This window comes from Bombus affinis, chromosome 16 (assembly GCF_024516045.1).
Source record: "Bombus affinis isolate iyBomAffi1 chromosome 16, iyBomAffi1.2, whole genome shotgun sequence".
Lineage (NCBI taxonomy): Eukaryota > Metazoa > Arthropoda > Insecta > Hymenoptera > Apidae > Bombus > Bombus affinis.
In genome coordinates, this window is record NC_066359.1 from 6,762,890 (window position 1) to 6,781,863 (window position 18,974).

At 38.2% G+C, this 18,974-nt stretch overlaps 1 protein-coding gene and 3 long non-coding RNA genes across 17 annotated transcripts in view; 1 reads left to right on the forward strand and 3 right to left on the reverse strand.

Annotated features, from left to right (window-relative positions):
• Positions 1-1,885: 1,885 nt before the first annotated feature.
• LOC126925359 (uncharacterized) lies at positions 1,886-5,807 on the reverse strand. 3 transcript variants are annotated; one of them, XR_007713892.1, is made up of 3 exons: positions 5,532-5,807; positions 4,890-5,439; positions 1,886-4,763 (listed from the first exon to the last, which is right to left on the reverse strand). It is a non-coding gene; the product is annotated as an uncharacterized LOC126925359 (long non-coding RNA). The 3 variants fall into 3 exon arrangements; XR_007713893.1 differs by having other exon boundaries at positions 1,886-3,445; positions 4,530-5,439; XR_007713891.1 differs by having other exon boundaries at positions 1,886-5,439.
• A 137-nt stretch (positions 5,808-5,944) lies between these two features.
• Positions 5,945-18,974, forward strand: part of LOC126925344 (muscle LIM protein 1-like) — a 58,794-nt gene continuing 45,764 nt past the window's right edge. For 2 of the 12 annotated variants that reach the window (XR_007713873.1, XM_050740795.1), the window contains exons 1-5: positions 5,947-6,112; positions 9,026-9,150; positions 11,111-11,273; positions 15,335-15,461; positions 18,644-18,740. Coding sequence is in view for 9 of the 12 variants with exons in the window: in XM_050740795.1 (XP_050596752.1) it covers positions 9,036-9,150; positions 11,111-11,273; positions 15,335-15,461; positions 18,644-18,740 (502 nt within the window). In the remaining 3 variants the exon portion in view is untranslated. The other 10 variants (XR_007713874.1, XR_007713875.1, XM_050740796.1 and 7 more) reach the window with 10 other exon arrangements.
• LOC126925366 (uncharacterized) lies at positions 9,055-11,113 on the reverse strand. Its single transcript, XR_007713910.1, has 2 exons — positions 10,862-11,113; positions 9,055-10,780 (listed from the first exon to the last, which is right to left on the reverse strand). It is a non-coding gene; the product is annotated as an uncharacterized LOC126925366 (long non-coding RNA).
• LOC126925369 (uncharacterized) lies at positions 13,605-13,951 on the reverse strand. The gene is made up of 2 exons (XR_007713913.1): positions 13,814-13,951; positions 13,605-13,723 (listed from the first exon to the last, which is right to left on the reverse strand). It is a non-coding gene; the product is annotated as an uncharacterized LOC126925369 (long non-coding RNA).

An 18,974-nucleotide genomic window follows, 5' to 3' on the forward strand; every position in this document is an offset into this window, starting at 1 on the left:
TGTGCAATGAAGACCACTAGCAATTATTTTTTCTCTGCAGTCAGTTCCCCTACTCAGTCAGTTTTACCCCTTCGTCTTCTTCCTTCGATTCCGTTCTCCTCTGTTCAGGCTGAGTCATCGTGCGTGCAAGTGTCTCGAGGGCGTCTGCTAAGTCACATGCTAAATTTGGTTACCTTACCAACGGGATTGTATTACGCGCGTGGGCTTATTCTAATATTTCGGATGGCCGCGATGGCAACTAGGCCGTCCTCTTTCTATACTTATATCTGTTTTCCTGAGCTTCGTGTTCTGAACCAGTTGTGATAACGAGGAAGTAAGTTCTACAAACTCGCCATCCAAAGAACCGACGTTCTTATTTCTCAAGAAATCCCCATGAACTTCGCATCGTCGGGGCATTAACGCTTTGAAAAGAATCCAAGATTTAGGGAAAGTGTGCCGATTATTCTTTTTATTTATATCGCTTCGTGTTTGTAAACACGCGGTATTTTTACATGGTTTCTACTTTATCTGCTGGGAGACAAATGGGCCTGCGAGGTCTGGTCGCGATTTCGCGTGGAAAAATGAATCTTTGGTTAGAGAAACGCGTAGAAGTCGAAGGGCAATGGTGCAAATGAGAGATGTCAGTGTTTTCTTAGGTTTAGAGGTTGGTACGATAATGGAGTATTTTGTGGTAGGTTTCTTACGAGCTTATTAAAGAATTAAGGTTGGCTTTAAGGGAAAGCTTATGTCCAAATTGATATACCAAGTTTAGTTTAAACACAGTTAAACCAAGTTAAACGTAGCCAAAGATCAGCATTTTTCTAGGTTTATATAACGATTGGGTAACGTAGAAAATTTTGTTTAGTAATTTTCCTTGGATTACGAAAGAAAGTAAGGTTAGATTGGAAGAGAAATGGCGCAGGTTTCTATGAACTAGGGAACTGAATGGATGATATTCGAGGGATGGGCTCGAAGTCAGCTCTTCCGTGATCATGTAACACCCGCAGTGGGACGGAAATAATTTCAGCCTGTGAAGAGGAGCGAAGGAGAGAGACGGTCAAGTGGAACAAGTCAAGAATTTCTGCATTATGTGCACTGGCTCGATTTAATAGCTGCTAATGGGGCCCTTTCTGATGTTGTGCAAAATCTCTTCTGTTATCGGCCGAGTTTCATCGCCTGAAGAGATTTGCTTCGAACAGCGATAACAGTTTAACTTTGACTTCACCCATTACTCGATGTACTATGAAAATTTATTGCAGAAGTTTTTAGGTTATATCTTTTCGAAAAAAATTCTTTCAGGACAACTACAAATTAGCGTATTACGCTATGTTATTCGTTTAAAGCGAAAATAACGGAGAATTTGATTATTAATTAATTAAACAAACAACAGACAACAAACTAACAAAACTAATAAAATAATAAAAATAGCAATACCGAAAAGAGATTCATCCATGGAAATTATTAGGAATCGAGTATTTTAATACATTATGCTGTATGATTACCTACTTGATTTTTCTAAGCTTTTTATCGAACATCTCATGAATTTTCCTTGCAGTCGCGTTGCATAATGGATACACGACGAGATCGTTGCACCTCTCGGTTAAATATATATAAAGCGAGCACTTTTCGTGTAGCGATGAATTTTTAAGCACTTCCTCTTTGCTGTGGTTTCCGCTATTTTTGACGCGATTGAACGGACATCCATTCTCAGGCGCATAATCGAATTTCGTTGTCAATCAGCGAGACAACGCTCCGCGGTGACGTGTCACGTGTCTCCGGACAACGTTCTAATTATATACGTGTACTTATACATTTTTTATTGTCCACGCGTTAAAATAGCAACGGAAAACGTTAGGGTTGAATGTTTCATAAGGGATCATCCGTGATATATCTAAATGGTCGCGTGGTTTCCTTCCTAAGAGAATAAAAAATTAAAAAAAAAAAAAAAAGAAAATACTTAGAAAGATAAAATCCAATTGAAAGAAACGAAAAAGAAGTGAGATCATAAACTGGTCTAAGTAAAAATTGTGACTCAACTTTCTATCTAAAATAAAATACTACGGTTTATTTCTAATTCGAAAATCGTGATGGCGAATTTTCCATCGCGTATTTTTGCTTAATTACCTATTTATTTAACAAATATTTAAACTCGAGCAAAATCATAAATCCAATTCAAGCGAAGAATAAATCTTTAACTCCTCATCCTTCTGGTAATATCAAAAATATCTTGAGTCGTTTACAAAAAAAAAAAAAAAAAAATATTTTTCCTGTCACTTCTTCGACTTTGGCAAATATTATTCTTGTCTTCAATTATCGAGCAATAGAACATCATCGGAACATCGATCGAACATCAGAAAAATGTAGGAAAATTCGACGTATACGTTTATCATTCTCGATGTTCATATCGAAAGGATGAAATTTATAATTTTGGTGTCTCGTACGATGAAATGACGAACAAGGTCGAAACTATAGGAGGAAGGCTAGTTGGACTTTTATTTCGGCGCGAAAATGGGCTAGTGGTGGCTAAGGATCGAATTGCGTTTTTCTTTCATTTGGTTAGGGGCGGTCTTTCCGAAAAGCTGGTCGGTAACGAGCAGCGAGCAAAATCGAGTGAGAGCCACGTACACATCCACTGTGGCAACACACTCATCCACTATTAATAGTATCTTGCTCAAATTTCTATTTTTAGAAAGACTTATATGCGTGCACGTGGCTTTATGTAAAAAGCTCGCCGAGTATATGATCGCACCGCGGTTACGCCCACGCAAGCTCAGCATTCAGGAAGCCATTGTGCTGGACTCTTTTCGTCCAACTGTCTCAGCCCTTGGAATTTCTCCTCCTCAAAATTTATATAATTATTCACTCTTAATGTATTCACTTATTTGTCTGGAAGCTTTCTTTTAAAATTTATCGTTTGAGCTGGTTGCTTCATACTTTGATGTTGCTCCTTGAAAGTTCTCCTCTTCAGGATTAATTTAAATTGAGATCTCTATATGGAATTTGTATTATTATTATTAGTATCAATACCATCTAATGACAAAATCCTCAATCACTTAGTTGCCAACCCAATGGACTGTGGATTTTTAAGTAAATTTGTATCTTTACGAACAGGTGTAAAGGAGTGGAACCAAAGTAGAATTTTGTATCCGTATCATTTGAAATAATACGACAGCTACTTCGCTTTTGATATTTTGAGCATGATTCTCGATATTTTCGTACAGTATATGAACTTTGTATACTTCTGCATATTGAAATTTTTTATAAATGTGTAGTTATCAAGCTTCTCTTGAAACGTCATTTTTCTTCTCTATTCCAAGTGGCTAGTTAGTTCTTCCTTGTTGTCCTATACTGACTGTGTGTTGGATTTTCTTCCTTCAATTGAAATTTCTTGGTCTTAAGATTTTTCTGAATTATAGTCTCTTAATAATATGTAGTTACTTCTTTGAAAGATTTCTTCGTTTTCATTCTAGAATAAAAATTATAATTAATGATACGATGATAGAGGAGAAAGTTTACTTTTGGAGGAAAGAGTTGGGGGAAAGATTTTGTTAAAAATTGAACTAGTGCCAATTCGACTGGTGTTAATTTAAAAATTATGGTATCGCGTTGCTGTAATTCGCGAATGCCATTAGGGCCCGGGAATTAGTCCAAAACGTATGAGTAATAAATTTATTTTGGTATTTCTCTCGCTGGTTCATCGCTCAGAAAACATATTTTCCTGTGTAGCACAATGTAAACGAATACCAAAATACGTGGTGCATTGTCATCAACATGATTCAGACCGTTATTGACAAATTTTTAGCTCCTTATTCAAACACTCCTAAATTTTCATCCAAAATTATACCCATCAAACTTTCAATCAGATTAAAAGAGTATACCAATTTTAAGAAATAGCGATCAACAGTTAAGATAAGTTTGATGAAGTTTGATACGGTTTGAAGTAAACCAATTCAAGTTTGAGCTAAGTAAAAAAATATGGAAGCATGATTCAAACGCTGCATTTTGAAAAAGCTAGCGAATCATCAACTGAAATAAACCAAAGCTAACAATATCATGACAAATAGCTTGGTTTAATTTAGTTTGGACTTAGGTTTGATATCAAATTTTCAACATCTGAAAAACATTCTTGACAATAAATGTAGAAAAGTAAAAAGTTGATGTAGACGAAATTGAAATATTATTAAACAATTCCAACGATATTACGACGAATAGCTTAATTCAGGTTTGATTATGTTTGAATAAAAATCGAGATTAAGTTTAGACGACGTAAACTTGAATATTTAGAAAAAAAATAATAAGATGGAATAGATTTAGATGAAAGTGAAATGAACCAACTCTAACAACATGATAAATAATAGTGCTAATTTATGTTTGATTAAGTTTGAGCCACATAAAAATTGGAATATTTATAAAGGCGTTAATAAAACAAACAGAATGGATTTAAAGATTGAACGAGAAAGATCCTTGAACCTCCTCCAAGGCCTGTATTTCACGTTCCATGAAATAAAATCTCGCTTAGAGAGTTCTCAGGTTTCTCTGAAATTTCTTACAGGCTTCGACTTTCATTGCTCTCTCGGCTCGTTTATAGATATATTCTCGCTGCGTTCCGGTTTCTTTCTAAAAATCCACGCCGTTACTACGGTGTTACAAAATCGTGGCCCATCTTCTTGTATATTTCTCTAACGTTCCCGTGGCGAATATCTCTCTTTCTCCTGCCGTAAATATTACGTTTCCGAAGTATGCCGATTGTTATCTCAATGTTTGCAGCATCTTTTACACACCATCTATCGTTAGACACCAAATTATTCCTAGCAAAATGGATATTTGCAGAAAAAGATGATTCTTTAAAGAAAAAGGAATTTGCTCTTTTTTTTTGTCATTTGTATTACAACTTTTTCAATGTAACTGACCTAGATTTTAGTTAGAGACGATGATCCTAGTGAGGATCAGGTACAAAGAGCAAGATTGTTCGAAATTTGTGTTTCTTTCATATCGTTTGTTCATATAAAATTCTTTTACATTGTTCTTCTTCGTATAGCATCAAGTTTCGTCTTAATTTCCTTATTAATACTTTCTTGTCAGATTACGATAGAAATAGTCATAGAATAAGATCTATTAGGCTACTTATCAGGCGGTAACAGAAGCAGCCATGAAACAAGGGTTCTACTACCTCACATCCAATTTTCTTACGATTCATTGATAGAAGCGACACTGATGACATTAATATTCTCAACTTGTCAAAAGTTGCACAGAAATAAACAGCAATAGACTAATGTCCAATATCCTCTACCAACTCCCATATCTCTTAATTACGTCAATTTCCTGAAAATTCGCACTAACATCTCCAGTTTGTGAAATATTCAACGACGCAAAGCAGCCACACCAAACATCATGTAAATTGGATTCTAAAATTCCAAACATGTCCTGATCGTCGCAACTTCTTCCAAACCCCATTATCCTCTACAAGAAACATACCGATATGAGCAGTAGCGAGAACCAACGTTACTCGATTATATCCAAAAAGCAAAATTCTACTGCAACTGAATACTCACAATTTGTGGAACATTCCATAGCAAAAAGGAGCTACAGTCATGTAACCATGTAACTTGGACTCTATGTGTCATTTAAAGATGCAAAGCTGCACAGAATTCTCGCAACGTGCAAAATCGTATAAAACATGGAAATAAAACAAATAGGGGCTGATGTGCTGTTCCTCCGATTGTGTCTACAAAGATAGAAATTCAGATAAATATATACGATCGTTTGGAATTCTTATGGAATCAAGCGACAGAGAGTCAGGATAAAATGCGAGGAAAAGAAAAGCGAGTTAACGAGTAGCGGCCGTTTCGGTATCCCAAAGTATAGTGTAACACCCCCGCTAGATGGAAGGCGGCTAGTGTAACTCCCTCTTGCCGCCGCGACGCTGTCGTCAACAGCACTGACGTTCCGATGCACACGTGCCGTGTGCAAAGGTCTGGCTATGACTAGGACGGGCACGACGCGAGAACAGCCATTCGAATCCAGTATTAGTGCGGTGTAGAGTGCTACTCGGTGTTTTTTCATCTTTCACGCCTGTCTTCCTCCCCGAGTTTACCGATTTTCATTTTCGTGACTTCGAACCCGACATCCGGTGGTGAGTAGTAGAGTACACGCAGCGAGCAAGCAACAGTGTTCCACGGCCATCCAGACATCATCGTACAACCTACAACACACCCATTTTCAGGATCCTTCCAAGAAAACGTTAGAGAGTGGTTGGTTTTCGATGTCGATCGAATTGTCGATTGGAAGTGGAGTTATATCCCTCTTCTATTAAGTTTGGATAATTTTGCACTTGGAGATTCCTACTCGTAGCTAGTTGCTTTCTATAGTAAGGATCATATTGGAAGTGAGAATTTTGCAGTTATCCCTCTTCTATTATGTTGGTACTCAAAGTGAAGGAGGCAAAATCGTTACGTTTCTCCACCGATCTACGAAAGACTTCAATTTTGTTATTTTAGACAATGGCATTTGGTGGAAAATAAGCTTAGTACCTTGCAAGCATTGGAAACATTTTCAGCGGTTAATCGGTTTATGAGGAGATTATTTTGTCGTCTCAGATCATTAGGTCCTACAGCATTGAATTTGAATAGTATCTTTGAATTCTTTCGTGTGACAGAATATATCCTTGGCTCTTTGAATACGCTGCAGTTTGTAGATTTACCCCATTTTTCTCTGCAACTGACAACGTTACATTAGAATATTCTCTTTTGGCAAACAAATGACGCAAAAGTCAGAAAATTGACAAAACCGTCGATCTTCTCATATCTTTCTTCTTATGGTCATTGAGCGAATAATTTTACAGGCAAAGCTCGAGTATCATTCCGATTCTCATCTCTCGCTACCAAATTATATTTTATATTGGACAATGAATTATTGGAATGGCAATTAAAAGAATTGAAGCGAATAGGAGGATGGACAATCTGGCTTTCGTAATGTTCGGTGTTAAGCCAGAGGATCGGAAAATTTGATGAGAATGTTTGTCCGAGTGGAAAGCTACGTTTAGTTCAGACGCATCTTACACAGCAGAATTACGCGGGCCGTAAAGTTAAAACGCGTGACGGGTTCGCTAAAACGCGATGAAATTTGAGATCGTCCGGATTTAGTCTACACGGGGGTGGAGAAGACATTCTTCGGCTCTTATGATGTAACATAGACGGAGATATGTATGTACAAACAACCGCGTACAAAGTATCGTCGTTACTTTTTCCTGATGACTCAGCCGATAGAATATTTGGAGGTTAAGTTACCAAATTTCTAAATCGAATTCACCGGAAGAGACGAGATCCGAATTTCGAATTAGGCTCGTCATAGATCTTGTAATCGACTATTATCGCGTTTCAATATTTCTAAAATTTATTTCTCTTGTCAATCAGAGATTTTTATTTAAGATCGAAATATTGACAAGACTTTCAAACTTGATCGGTTATCGAAATTACGAGAAAATATTTCTGTTATTTCAGATAATGAGAGAAAATGAAATACAGATTAGGAAATCGATGAAATCTTTCATCGGTTAGCCGAATTACCATGAAATAATTTGGCCGTCCTTGATCATGATGGAAAAGTACCGGGGCAAATGGAAGAAAATGAAGTATAGGTTAGGAAGATTTGCAAATACCGAAGAGGCATTGAAACATTTCATCAGTTAGCCGAGTCAGAAATTAAATAATTTTGTTATCTTAGACAATATTGAAAGAGTAGATATAGACAATCATGAAAAACGACGTATAGGTTAGGAAGGACCAACTGGACGCGAAGGTAGGGGTAATGGCGACCGCGTTGTGGAGAATCTAGCACCTTCCCTAATACGGCCTCGCGATCCGGCTTGCGTCTGCACGGATATAGAATCCTCTGTCTCTCTTCCTGATCTCTCGTGGTCTCTCTAGCGTTTCTACTAATACCGTGGTCAGTATACTCGTCACCAGAGCCGCTTCCAAAAGTCACATCGTCGAAACCTCCACATTTGCAACTTTGTATTTCGAATAACAAGTTTGTCTCTGCAATACGACTTCTGATATTTGGCACACGAATGATTTATTCGTCCTCATGTTTATTTTACTCGTCGGCCTTTTACTCCTATGTTTATTTTAGGTTATGTTAAGCCACGTGGCGGGAAATTTAAAAATTTCCAATCTTTCAAAGCTCGTCTGACATTTTATCTTTGACTGACGAAGAATAGCACTTAAAAATCTCTTTCCTTACAATATTTAAGCGTGGAATTCCCATTCTAGGGCAATTTTATTATCATCTCTATTAAGAGTTCGTTGCGACGTATGAATGATTGTTAACGAAACTTTAAAGGAACCGTGTGGCCTTTTCTTAGAATGGATTTTTGCAATTTTCATCATTCCATTACGTTCTTCGTTCCGTTTCTATGAATACAGATCATTCGATGAAGAATTCAGATTAATTTTATCAATGGCTTCACATACAATATGTTAATCGACAATATCATTGCCAATCAAGTTAATTGCAATTTTTCATAAGATGGTATGTTATGATCGTAATAGCTTCCCGAAGAAACTTCATTTCTTCGTCTTTGTTCTTTTGTTCGTATCTTTCGCGGGTATTAGCCAGCGAGAATACACGTTGCGATTCGAACTTGGTAAAAATAGATTCGTTCTGCGGCAGTAGGGCGGAGATTGAAACTGTTTATGTTCCTCTTGCGGGATTAGGTAATCGGTGGCTGAGTTACCGGTGTTATTGTTATTCGTTGTTTATGCACTGTAAAATATACGAAAAATACGAGACTTGCTCTCCACATTTCAATTCCAATCTTCTTGCTTCGATCTTCTTCGAAAAGTTTCGTAAAATATTCCATCACAGCGCACAATACGATAAATTTGATCTTTAATTATTTGGAAAATAATCTGAAAAATGTGAAAATAAATAAAACGTTCATACCCATAGAAGAGTGGCAAACATATGGAAAAATAAATAAATGAAATATTTTAGAATAATTGATAATAATCGAGATAATAATCCAAGACCTTTCTTTGTTTTTCAGTACAGACAAAATGCCTTTTAAGCCAGTAGAACACCCCAAGTGTCCCAAATGCGGCAAATCCGTATACGCCGCGGAAGAACGCGTCGCCGGAGGACTCAAATGGCACAAGATGTGCTTCAAGTGTGGTAAGTGCTTGTATCAAATGTTACTATTCCGAGAGTATGCTACGTATTTCCCTTTAGCCAATGGTTCAAGACTCAACTTCGACAAACACGAGTCTTCGAACATTCTCAAACTTCTTTTATCCAATTAAATACTATGTTGATATAACGTGTTCGTAAATTTCTCGTTCTATCAAATTTCACCAATTTCGACAAACATACCACGTCACACATTCTCAAACTATCTTTTCCCGTTAAACATAGGATAAAGAGTTTTGATTAAATGTTGTACAAAGCGTTTAACTTATCTTCCTGAAAATACAAATTCGCTGAAATTTTGATTGCTTCAAAAACGTAAAATTTCTTTGAAATGTCTTTCTATAATTGACCGATCGATACAGGGGCATAATCCGAGTTGCAGGAATTCTTAATTGAACGACGAATTATCGGGGGTCTTGGGGACCGAGGCACCCCAATGCGCAAAAACACCATCGGCCGTTTTTAAAATTAGCCGCCTCTATAAATAAGTTTTATCCCAGTCCCGGATGGTTTGTCTTGGCCTTAATTAGTTTTGTATGCTAGCCAGAAATCAAATAGAACCGCCACCCAACGTCAAGCCGAGGGTGCAACGACCCGCGCGAACTCGCCGAGAAAAATCCGGACTTCGTGATCCTACTCGAAATAGCAACCCCCATTGAATATTCATTCGCGGCTTTAGGTACCAGCGGAAATAAGCTGCATAGAAAATTTCGGCCGCTACTGTCACTTATTCGTGAATATTTTAGGTTTAAACAAATTTTGTTCCTATAAAATCGGGCCATTTTTTGAATAATTAATAATTACATAAATAATTATTATGAGCCTGAGTTGGTTAATGGTCGAAAGAGGGCTAGTAATTAGTAGTGGCTATAGTAATTAATAGATCGAAGATAATTATGCATTTAACAATTTTGGGCGATCCAACTATGGATTTTTTATTTTTCTTATTACCAAATAAGAATAATAAGGCTAAGTTCTGGCTGGATGCTTATGGATTGTTATATTATGGTGTTGTTGGTTAGTGTCGTAGGGCCATCTCGACTATAGCGACCGGTAGACTATGGCTGATCATACATCTGTGGAAAATTTAAAATTAGAATTTTTAGAATAGTGAAAATGATCAGTTTGTAATTTTGTATAAAAATTTTGTGGCTCTAGAAAAACGTATTTTTGAGTATTTCAACGATCTGGGCTAAGTTTGCATTTTGGAACAAATTCGTGATCTTTACTGTGGACTGTTCATGTGATTTTTACAAGAAAATCTTGATAAATTTAACTCTCAACTAGGTTAAGCTGTTCTGTAATTAGCAAGATGCAGCTAGCGAAGAAAGTAGGTGAAGCATTCTGTCTATCTAATTATATTAGTTGAATTACAAGCCTGTAAACTGTCAACTCGATCCAGTGACAAATATTGCCAGGCTCAAGCCTGTGTTCTTTCAATTTGTGTCAAAAATGGCTTTTTAAATCTTTTTTTAGATAGTAATTCCAATAGGGCCATGAACTTTTCTTTCCTCATCATCGTATTCATTACTTTTCCATCAAAAGGTTCCTGAAGCTGCTTCAAACATAGATAAACACATCAACGAGCTTATGGTATGGAATAGAGTATAGTTTCCTAAAAAAAAAAAAAAAGAAAAAAGATCACAAGAGCTCATCACTTTTTCGCTCCATCAAGTTCCATTCAACGCTTTCCTACCCTCACAAAGACAACCCTTTGGCTACTGTTTCTCACAATTTCAAATATTCCACAATTTCTTGAAACAATTTCCCATTCGATCATTCCACCGAGCACGTATCTAATTTCAAGAAGGGATTCTTAAAGATTCTCGGATTACAGATGCTTTAAGTATAGTCTGGTCATGAATGGGTGAATCCACTTATTCGAGTGGAATATCAGGATGATGGATTAGGTGGAAGCCAAACGAACTATGCCTGTGTGTTGCAGGTCTGTGCGGCAAATTGCTCGACTCGACAAACTGCTCCGAGCACGAGGGTGAGCTATTTTGCAAAGTGTGCCACGGACGCAAGTTCGGTCCTAAAGGATACGGCTTCGGTGGAGGCGCTGGTTGCCTGTCCATGGATCAGGGCGAACATTTGAAGAGTAGCGAGTGAGTGCACCTGCCCGTCGTCCAACCTCTCCTCACCCTTTTGACCTAGCCTTAACTCCTATTTTCTCCCAAAGCAAGAAAAAAACAACAACAAGATTCTCCCCTCAGTCGTTTGTACGATCAGACCACCTCCCATTCAGAGCCATACACGTGCCGTTAACTAAAAAGAAAAAACAAAAAATAATGACCATAAATTGAATGAATACGACCGACTCAACCAACATCGACAGCCCAATGATCCAACAGCATGATCCTCTTCTTGGTACAATAAACCGTATCCGGAAGAAACGAAATTGGAAGAAGCAAAGGCAGCCTACTAAGAACCCAAGGACCGAGAGCATGCGTCTGCGTTTATGTGTATACAGCATCACGACCGTGTCGAACTACGTGGTCCATTTAAATTTTGGCCTGTTCCCGAGACCCTGTAACCTCTTCTCCCTCTCTGTCTCAACAAAATTTCTCTTTTAGCCTGACATTATTTTTATTCTCATTCGGAATCTCTAATTTTAATTCTTCGTTTTCACCTTCCCACCTTTTAATTGCCATCTTCTTTTTTCTTCTTCTTGTCTTATCGCCCTTGATCCTGACTGCTCCCTGCAAACGCCTTAACTTCAGTTCCTCGCTTTCCTTACGATTCTCTCGTCGTCCATCGGCACCGACAACGATCATGGTGATAATGGTGATGATGGTGATGGTGATGCTAAGACGACGACAACGACGACGACGTTATAATTAATTGATAATTAACTGTGTTTTAATCTAGTCGACTGTTCTCTCTTTGTCACGTTTAACTACCCGTACTTATTCTGGTCTTCGCTCTTTTCCTTTCTTTTGTTCTTTCTTCCTCTGTATCACCTGTTTTCTCTGTCCCCCTCTGTCTTACTTCATTGTTGTCTTACTCTCTCCTTCAAGTCAATTTCCTTTTCTTTTGTTTTCTTTTGTCTTCTTTCTTTTCGTTGTTGTCTCGCGTTTTCTCTCTGTCCGTGTGAACGACTGGACTAAGAACGGTCGTTTTTTTCTTTTTTCTTCTTTTCTTCCAGCCGTATCTATATACATACAGATATATATTACTATATATATATACTCTTTCTCGTTTCTTTTATGCGATTACTACACTACATTACGCTAGTTTATAGAATCATTTGTACCATCTGTAATAAGTGCCATTAAAAGACTTAAAAAGGGAAAGAAAAAAAAAACAGAAGAATCTGGTGTTCTTCATTGACACTTGCTTCGAGTGTTTTTTCAAACGCATTGACGGTTGGACAAAAATGTTCTTGCCATGAAACGAATGGATCTTTCCAACGACTGAGTTCAAAGATAGGAAAATTTCAAGTAGAATATAGGATTACTGTGGTACAGATGGAGAAAGAAATCGAAGCTATAAATCTAGTACATGTCAAAAACATTTTTGACCCACTGTACGTGCCTACACACCTACTTAGCTTTATACATATATATATATATATATAGTTAAACATTTAAACATATAAAAAAGTGCCGAAAGATATCCACCTGGCATCATCGATGCAACAACGGAGAACGAACCGAGCAAACACGGTTCGAGGACGAAAAATCTGTGTTTACACAGGAGCCAGGCCCGTCCAATTTTCTTTTAACCGTTCTAGCAAACCCCAATTTCACCTTTCGCCACCCCCAAGTCTCGAGTAGCCCGTCTCTCTTTGTTTTCTTCTGTCAAAAGAAAGAAAGGAAAGAAAGTACGACAGCGCGAACAAAAAGTAAAACAGCTGACTGAAATAGTCAAGTAAAAAAAAAAAAAAAAAAAAAAACCAAAAAAAAAAAGAAAAAAAGCAAAAGCAAAGAAAAATGTAAAATAGCAAAAAGATACCCTAGTACCCCCGCCAGCCCCGCCGAGTGCGAGCCAACCGGAGGCCCATGATCGAACGATATATGTCGCTTTATCACGAGCCTGCCCTCGAAAATCCTCGTGATAAAGGGAACTAGCGAGTAACAAAAGAAAAAAATGGTGAGCACCGAGTCAGATTCCGCCTCTCTCTTCTCTATCTTATCTCTTGACTCTCTCTTTGCCTTTTCTCTTTCTTACCGCCTCACAGGGAAACCAATCGCTTGAAACTTTTCAGAGAAGCGTCTCTTTTTTTTTTTCTTTTTTTCTGTGATTTTTTCTCCCCTACGACTATTATCATCCACAGATAACGACAAACGTATCTCGGTTGATCGATCCATGGTACAACACCTGCACGGCCTCTCGTACCTCTTTTTTCAAACACACGTAACCCCGTAACCCTGCTAACACGTCTAACTCTATGGGTGCTTCTGTTTAGACGCGATTTTCCATACATACATTACACAGGTACACACGCATACATATACGTAAATAGGCATACAAATAATGCACGCTTACAGAGACACACGCATACAGATGTTATACGTAGATGAACGCTTTTTCGGTTTCCTCCTTCAGCTACTTCCTAAAAAAAAAAAAAAAGAAAAACAATGTGAAAGAATTCTTTAGAATCGCTTCAGTTTATTTAATTATTTCAATTGATTTAATCAAGAACCTTCTTCAGCTTTCTCTATGATCCTATTTTTTGGTTTCCTCTGGATCCCTTTTTTTGATCTCCCTTTTTACTTCTATCTATTTCTTTCTTTCTTTTCATTCTTGTGCCTCTTGCTCTGTCCTCACTTGTTTCTTTTTTCTCAATAAAACGTATTATCATTTGGTTTCTTGTTATCACACGATCCGCTTCTTGGCTCTCCTCTCGGGGCTCGGCGGAAGCCACTTTTGCGTGGTTGCGAAGGGGAAACGGGTCACTAACCGATTACTAACATGTGCCTAACACTCTAACAGCCGGGTTGTTATTCTTTCACCGGTTTCTGGTAATCAGTTGTTCACCTAGAGTCTTGTGCGTCGACCCGTAGACGACGGAAACTGCCATCGAATCTCGAAGGAAAATCTGGGAAATTCATTGTTCACGTTCGCTCACCGAACCAGTTTCAGATTCGAAGTTTCGTTATTTTACTGGTCGACCCTCCCTCTTCTGCTTTTTGCAGTGGTGTTTTCTTGTACTGTCTGCTTGTCCCTGGTGATTCCCCAACCCCCGGTGTTCCAACGCCCCCCAATAATATAATAAGTCCCCCATAAGTCATTTTATAACCAGATATAAAAAAAAAGAAAGATTCGAAGAATTTACTGAAATTAATTCAGCTGCCCTATGGCGAATTAACATTTTCGCAGCCGGTGACGCGCAGTTACGTTTCCTTTTTGTTTTTATTTGCAGCTGGTTGGAATTTTTCTAAAATCATCCTCCAACGTAAATAGCTAAAAGTGGAAATTTCAGAATTTGTTGGCACACCGTGTGCTCGTGTAAATGTCGCAAGTGGCGATGAAAAATTGAGAAATAACGAGAGAAATTATCTTGTCTAATTATTATCTGTGTTAATGAAACTTGGAAAATACATCAGCTTGTATTTTTGATAATTCTTGGTTGGTTCTCTGCTACTCATAGATTCTCAAATCTTGTGTTTCCAATAATTGTTGGTTACTTACTGAAAGATTCTTATATTTTTAATATTTCTCGATTGCCTATTGACAAATGCTGGAGAAAGCTGTTGTATTCTTATTACACATGACTGTGAGGTGTATCAGAATGACAGGTAATTGACTAGAAATGTTGAAACACCTTATAACAGGTCCAATAAATATTGGTATATTTACAAATATTAATTGTCACTAATAATTTCAATATTTCCTATTAAATGTGCAGAGTACAGATAATGAACAAATTTGAAACAAGCAGTTGCAAACAGAATACTTCCAACATTGTCTATTATTTTATCCTCGTGGCATTAAGCAACCCTGCTGTAAACAGCTTCAGTTTTTATCTCAGTCATACAAGATCTTTGGAAGAAAGAAAAATGGAAACAAAATCGGCTGTGAAAGAAGTTAATTCCAATCTGCTCAGAATGAATAATTTTTGGTGGAAATGTGGGGCGCTGGCACGCCAATTGGAAATCACAGCTTGACCTTATGACACCAGCCAGGAGTGACAATCTGATCTCTACAAGGGACACGTTTTTAGGGAGCTCGCGAGGGGATCGAACGCCGTTCTGGAACCGAGAGCCATCGCGAAGGCGCCTGAAGGGGAAGGTTGTCCCCGATGTGGAGGATACGTGTACGCCGCCGAGCAGATGCTAGCTCGAGGAAGGGTGAGTTTCCACAGAATTGGTCACCCCATTCACTTTCGAGACATTGCGCTATACCTTGGTACCGCGACTCGTCAAAGCCGTAGTCAAGCTCCACGAAAGATCTACAAAAAGTCTGCGTTTCAAAATATTTCAGCCATAGAAAAAGATATTCCAGTTTCGAAGTCGAATCAAACTTGCCAAAGTTGCTGACAGTATCGAATGCTGCCAAAAGTCTACGTTTGTTCTCAGGATGCTCCACTTGAGTCGTACAAATGTTCTGCTACAAATTGTTCAAACGATGATCGAGTAGGTTTTTCGCTGAAAGCACAAAATGATAAGACAAAATGGTAATTTCTTGGTTGGAGGATGTTTCAGTATTCCTTGCAACCGTACTAAGTAGACTAAGTAGACAGTAGTTATAGCTGAGTCTCAGAGATTGAACTATTTAATTAGAGAACACAAAGGCTACCTAAATATATCATAGAGCTCTAGAGCCCCTTTTAAAAAAGCTCCACAATTCCACAAGTTATGTCTGGCTGGTAGAAGAAACTAAAGGAAGAAGTCTTACTAACAAAGTATTCTTAGCCCGCGACCGCTTTATTTTTGTTCAGGCAACCTGATACCGAGTGATCCAAATAGAGGGGAGTTGTAAACAGTTCGTGAAATCCGGAGTTATTAATCGAGCCGCCAATTGGACTGAACGAATTCCTCTTAGAATCTCGTTGCCGACGATTAGTCACTTCTAATCTTACTCCGTTGAACGTTCTGGAAGGACCAATGTCGAAACACGGTAGCCTCGATCTTGCGCAGACCTAGACTGTAACGCTGGTTTTTGATCATTTAGAAAACGCAAGATAAAATTGATCGAATTTCGTGGCGTATGCAGAGCATTCGAGAGCGGCCTCGCGTTATGCGATGCTAAAATTGACTAGATCACTGGCTGACAAGGTGCCAGGTAGTCGGTGGAGCGTGACGGGCCTCCGTAATCTTCTCGTCTGACGAAACGCGTAATTTCATAACAATGAAGGAAAAAATAAGAGCGGAAAGAGAATTTGGAGGATGAGTCGACGGCAGCTTGTTGCCGTTGGTGCTGGCCCAAGAGCTTTTCCTGTCTTCGTCGGGCTTGGCAGTGAACCAACTGGCCCTTGCCGCGTTCGATGTTGGAAAATAACTTGGAACAATCCGTGGATTAAGTCGATGCAGGCTAATTTCTCTGCTTAGGACACTGTCCGGCCTTTTTACCTTCGATAGGGTGTCACCGTACGTCGGTCAGGTAGAATCTTAAGCGGCCTTGATCGATCATGGAGCTTAAAAGTTTCACAATGTGATCGTCGACGGGCTTTCCGTGTCAAGGTCTTTTATTGAGAATAAATTTTCATAGTTACCTTAATCTCGGTATATAAGTGACAGGATTTATGGAAGTGTTTGGTAGAAACTGGGCAAGATAGATCACTGACTATAGCTGTTGAGCTGTTCCTCTATGTGTCAACTTCCTTTTCTTTTCTCAATATTTTTCAATTCCCTTTGAAGTCATTTTACATAACAAGTGAATCAAAGAACAGATAATAAACATCCATCCTCAGAATTCTCAAACGATACTTTGTCACAGATCAAATTTCAGAATGTTCAAGAGAAAGCTCAATTAGTCTCATCTTTCTAGTCTATTGTTAACCGTGTATGACGACATTCGGGGACGTTAGCCAATTGGAGGTGCATCAAGTGCTTGCAAGCAACTTTTACGAACATATACGATACAAATCGACAGTATCTTGTGTTTGCAAGTTCAAGCTAGGATATTAACCCTTTCGTTACGTCGCGGTACCAAGACCAATATTCTATCGAATCGATCATGAGAAGAAATTTGTCCCTGAGATACCATGGTTATTCCTACTTCTTGTGATTAGGCTTACCATAAGCAATGCTACAAGTGCAAAACCTGTCAACGGTCTCTGGACTCGACGCTTCATTGCGATGGTCCTGATCGCGAGATATATTGTCGAGGTATCTGTTGCAATCCAACAAATCTGTATTTTTTTCTTTTCTCTCACTGCTCGTTTCTTTATCTCGGTTGCACACACTGTCCAAATGTGTATCGAAGATACTTAGGTCAGTCAATGAGTATGTTACTCTCTCTAAAAACAATATAAATGATAATAACAGATAATAAGAAATATTGAATGGAATGAACGTTTTTTCATTAAATAATATCGTTAATAATATTTCGCTTTCTGCGAGCTTTCATTTTTCACTTTTTAGATAATAGTCCTAGTAACCAGAAATGGATAGAATATGATGAAACGAATATCGTAAAAGATAATTTATATCTTATGTTCTATTTACTCGACAAAGATTAATCGTTTCTATAAAAATTATTGTGAGATCCACAACTTTATAATTGAATTAAATGCGGTTCTTTTGTCTTGCTTATTACTTTCTTAAGGATAATAGATACTCTACAGAAGCTCTGTAAACAAATCAGAAGCACAACGGCAAAATTTCCATGATTTAAAAAAGATATTTATCACAGTGCAGAAATAAACTTCGTAAAGTCGTAGTATTTAGATAAATTTAGGAAAAAATACCAAGAAAATTACTATAGTTCCTTCTCACAATGGTGATGTGAAGAATCAGACTTCAATTTCAATGAAATATCTTTGTTGAAACAAAAGTTGGAGAGAGGATGTAATGTAGTCACTGGTGGACCTAAGTAATGATTTGCATCCTTTGTCTTTGGTCGATCCTCTGTATCCTTTTTAGCGATGGTCCATAGTTAAAACTAAGATCCGTGGTATACACTGGCGCAAAGTGTTCCATAAATAGTCACACAAAACGAGCTCCAACGTAAAGAAGACTTAGTCCACGTGTTTTCCTCTGGAAAACGAGAGAGAGACCTTGTTTCTAGGAGCGAGGTTCAACGTGTTGGCCAGAGATGCCCTCGGAAGTGTTCTGACCTTTGTTTCCTTTTGTTTCACTCTCACTCACAACTTCTGTTACGATTTTCAAGACGCTGGTTGGAAAGTAACAGCAGCAAGAACGCCTCAGTCTCTGTTTCGATAGAAATAGGCACTAAAATTTTCCAACTAAATTTATTAGAGAATAACGATTGCAACAATTGGGAATAACTATGTGTAATAGAACGTAAGACACGTTGCGGTCCCTCCCAGTTTCAGTGACTAACACACGTCCCTTTGTGTGCCACGTAGCAATGGCACAAGGAATGCTTTAAATGTGCCAACTGCTCCAAGAGATTAGACTCGGTCAACTGTTGCGAAGGTCCTGATAAGGACATCTACTGCAAAGGTGAGTACGTTACGCTTTTCTAAGATCCGCAGGTGTGAAGTACTGGATGTGTTCGTTGAAAGATGGTACCAATCATTATCGGTACCCAATCTAGTCTGCTTCGGCTCAACCTGTGTCTTCCTATAATTCATGACTCATCAATTTACACTGTTCTTATATTCTGGTCTACCAGCGATCTAGTCTACTTTAGCTCAACCTACATTTACCAGAAACTCTATAAATTCCCTGGTGTTA